Consider the following 2,467-nt stretch of genomic DNA (forward strand, 5'->3'; position numbering starts at 1 on the left):
GTTTGGTACAGTCTGATCTGTGTTTCCAGTAAAATGCTTCCTTGGAATAAAGTTATACTAATGCAGACATCCACGTGGAGTCACACAATCACACGCACATTGAAATACACATGCACGTCTTCATTTTGACTGTTTTGTAATTGCTTCCATCTGGCCACTTCAGAAGGAAGCCAGCAAATATCGTTTTCAACTTTCTGTCGGAGCAACTGTTTTCAAAACTCTAATCATTTTAGTTCTTCTTTTCCTTCTCTTTTTTATGCACCAAGTTACCATTTTCCCCTTTACTACATATTATCTTTTCATCCTCATTTCAGCCCATGTTTCGTCAGCTCCTCCTCTTGCAAGAATCACACCACCTTCAGTTTGTCTTTTCTTTGGCCGGTGCCCAACAGGGAGAGCCTCAAAACCCCCTCAGAGCTCCCAGCAGGCCCCACTGACACACTCTAACTGCTTGGGATGTGTTACAGTGTTGTGTATAGCTGTGCACATTTGTTTTTCTGTGAGACAGCCAAGAAAGACCATAGATCATGAAGTAGATTCAATACAGCAAAGAATTTCTCTTTTCAGTCTTTCCCATTGTTTGTAAAAAAAAAAATCTGGAAAACCAGCTGCAGCGTTATTTGGACTCTGTCTACAAATGTGCATGCTTCACTTTCATTCTATACCATTAAAAGAGCTATCAGCAGCCTCTAAAATATTAAATATTCATAAGTGTTTCATTAACCTACATTTTCCTTTTCAAAAGAAATCTAAGATCTAAGACATTTTTAGTATATTTTTCTTCTTAACTAAAGCCCTCTTACCCATGTCATCCTCAAGGTAGATAATGGAATGGTGGTCTCTTGGGCTGCTGGTATATCTTTGAATTGGCTCTATGTGATAAGTGCCATTTCCTGTATGGATGGTTCCCTCAAATTGTCCCTGCAACACAGAGCCGTGGCAGGATGAGCCGTCTTCTCCTGCAGCACAGAGTCAGGAGAGATAAAGAGGCAAAGTCAAAGAGATGAAACACAACAGAGATGACAATCTAGTTCTGTCAGGGCTTTTCAGTGGGACTTGGAACCCATACTTTGGAGGTGGGGATGATGGTATGTTCCCCCTGACCTGTCTTCCTGGCTCCCCGTTTCCAGAGCATCTATGTTGTACCGTGCCAATCTGTGTGTGTGATAGCAGAAGTCTCTCTCAAATGTTGAAACACTGGGTTGTTGTTTTTTTAATCAGTCTGGATGATATTTACAGAAGTTTCTATGGTTTCTACCCAAATGGAGCCTCTCACTATGCATGCTAAATAAGTGTTAAGTTCTCTGCCCTTGAACTTTGAGTCTTATTCCAGTAGACAACTTCTCATCAGAATATTCCCCAACATCTTAAGTGAACCTTGCTAAGAAAAGCCCTGCACATTCAACAACAACTGACTGAGGAAGTGGCTGATATGAACAAATCCTACCAGTGTGTACAAAGGACTGGACTGAAGGACAGCACAAAAGCACAAATCATGGCAGCACGAGAGCAGGCTGTCAACACAAGAGCGATAGAGATACTGGATATATTCCAGATTGTAGCCTAATAATATTTTACATCTGTTTGTCCTGGCGTAGGTTCATGTTAACATATATAGTATAGGTACCTGCTCCCCCATGTCCTGTAATAGAGAAGAGGTTAAAGAAGAGTTGATGGATGGAAGGATGGATGGATGGGTCAATGGATGGATGGATGGATGGATGGATTAATGAATGAATGAATGAATGAATGAATGAATGAATGAATGAATGAGTGATGAATGAATGAATGAATGAGTGATGAATGAATGAATGAATGAATGAATGAATGAATGAATGAATGAGTGGATGAATGAATGAATGAATGAATGAATGAATGAGTGGATGGACAGATGGATGGATGGATGGATGGATGGATGGATGGATGATGGATGGATTGATGGATGGATGAATGGATGGATGGGTCAATGGATGGATGGATGGATGGATGGATTAATGAATGAATGAGTGATGGACAGATGGATGGATGAATGAATGAATGAATGAATGAATGAATGAATGAATGAATGAATGAATGAGTGGATGAATGAATGAATGAATGAATGAATGAATGAGTGGATGGACAGATGGATGGATGGATGGATGATGGATGGATTGATGGATGGATGAATGGATGGGTCAATGGATGGATGGATAGTTGGATGAATGGATGGATGGATTAATGAATGAATGAATGAATGAGTGATGGACAGATGGATGGATGAATGAATGAATGAATGAATGAATGAATGAATGAATGAATGAGTGGATGGACAGATGGATGGATGGATGGATGATGGATGGATTGATGGATGGATGAATGGATGGGTCAATGGATGGATGGATAGTTGGATGAATGGATGGATGGATTAATGAATGAATGAATGAATGAGTGATGGACAGATGGATGGATGAATGAATGAATGAAT

The 2,467-nt window shown here is 40.0% G+C and overlaps 1 protein-coding gene across 1 annotated transcript in view; it reads right to left on the reverse strand.

Moving 5' to 3' along the window:
* si:ch1073-396h14.1 (disintegrin and metalloproteinase domain-containing protein 10) overlaps positions 1 to 2,467 on the reverse strand; it is a 40,334-nt gene that overhangs the window by 35,148 nt on the left and 2,719 nt on the right. Inside the window, exon 4 of the mRNA XM_014014204.1 lies at positions 804 to 959. Within this exon, the coding sequence (XP_013869658.1) occupies positions 804 to 959 (156 nt within the window). The remainder of the gene's footprint in view (positions 1 to 803; positions 960 to 2,467) is intronic.

The sequence above is a fragment of the Austrofundulus limnaeus genome, unplaced genomic scaffold (assembly GCF_001266775.1).
Source record: "Austrofundulus limnaeus strain Quisiro unplaced genomic scaffold, Austrofundulus_limnaeus-1.0 Scaffold111, whole genome shotgun sequence".
In the NCBI taxonomy this organism is placed as follows: domain Eukaryota; kingdom Metazoa; phylum Chordata; class Actinopteri; order Cyprinodontiformes; family Rivulidae; genus Austrofundulus; species Austrofundulus limnaeus.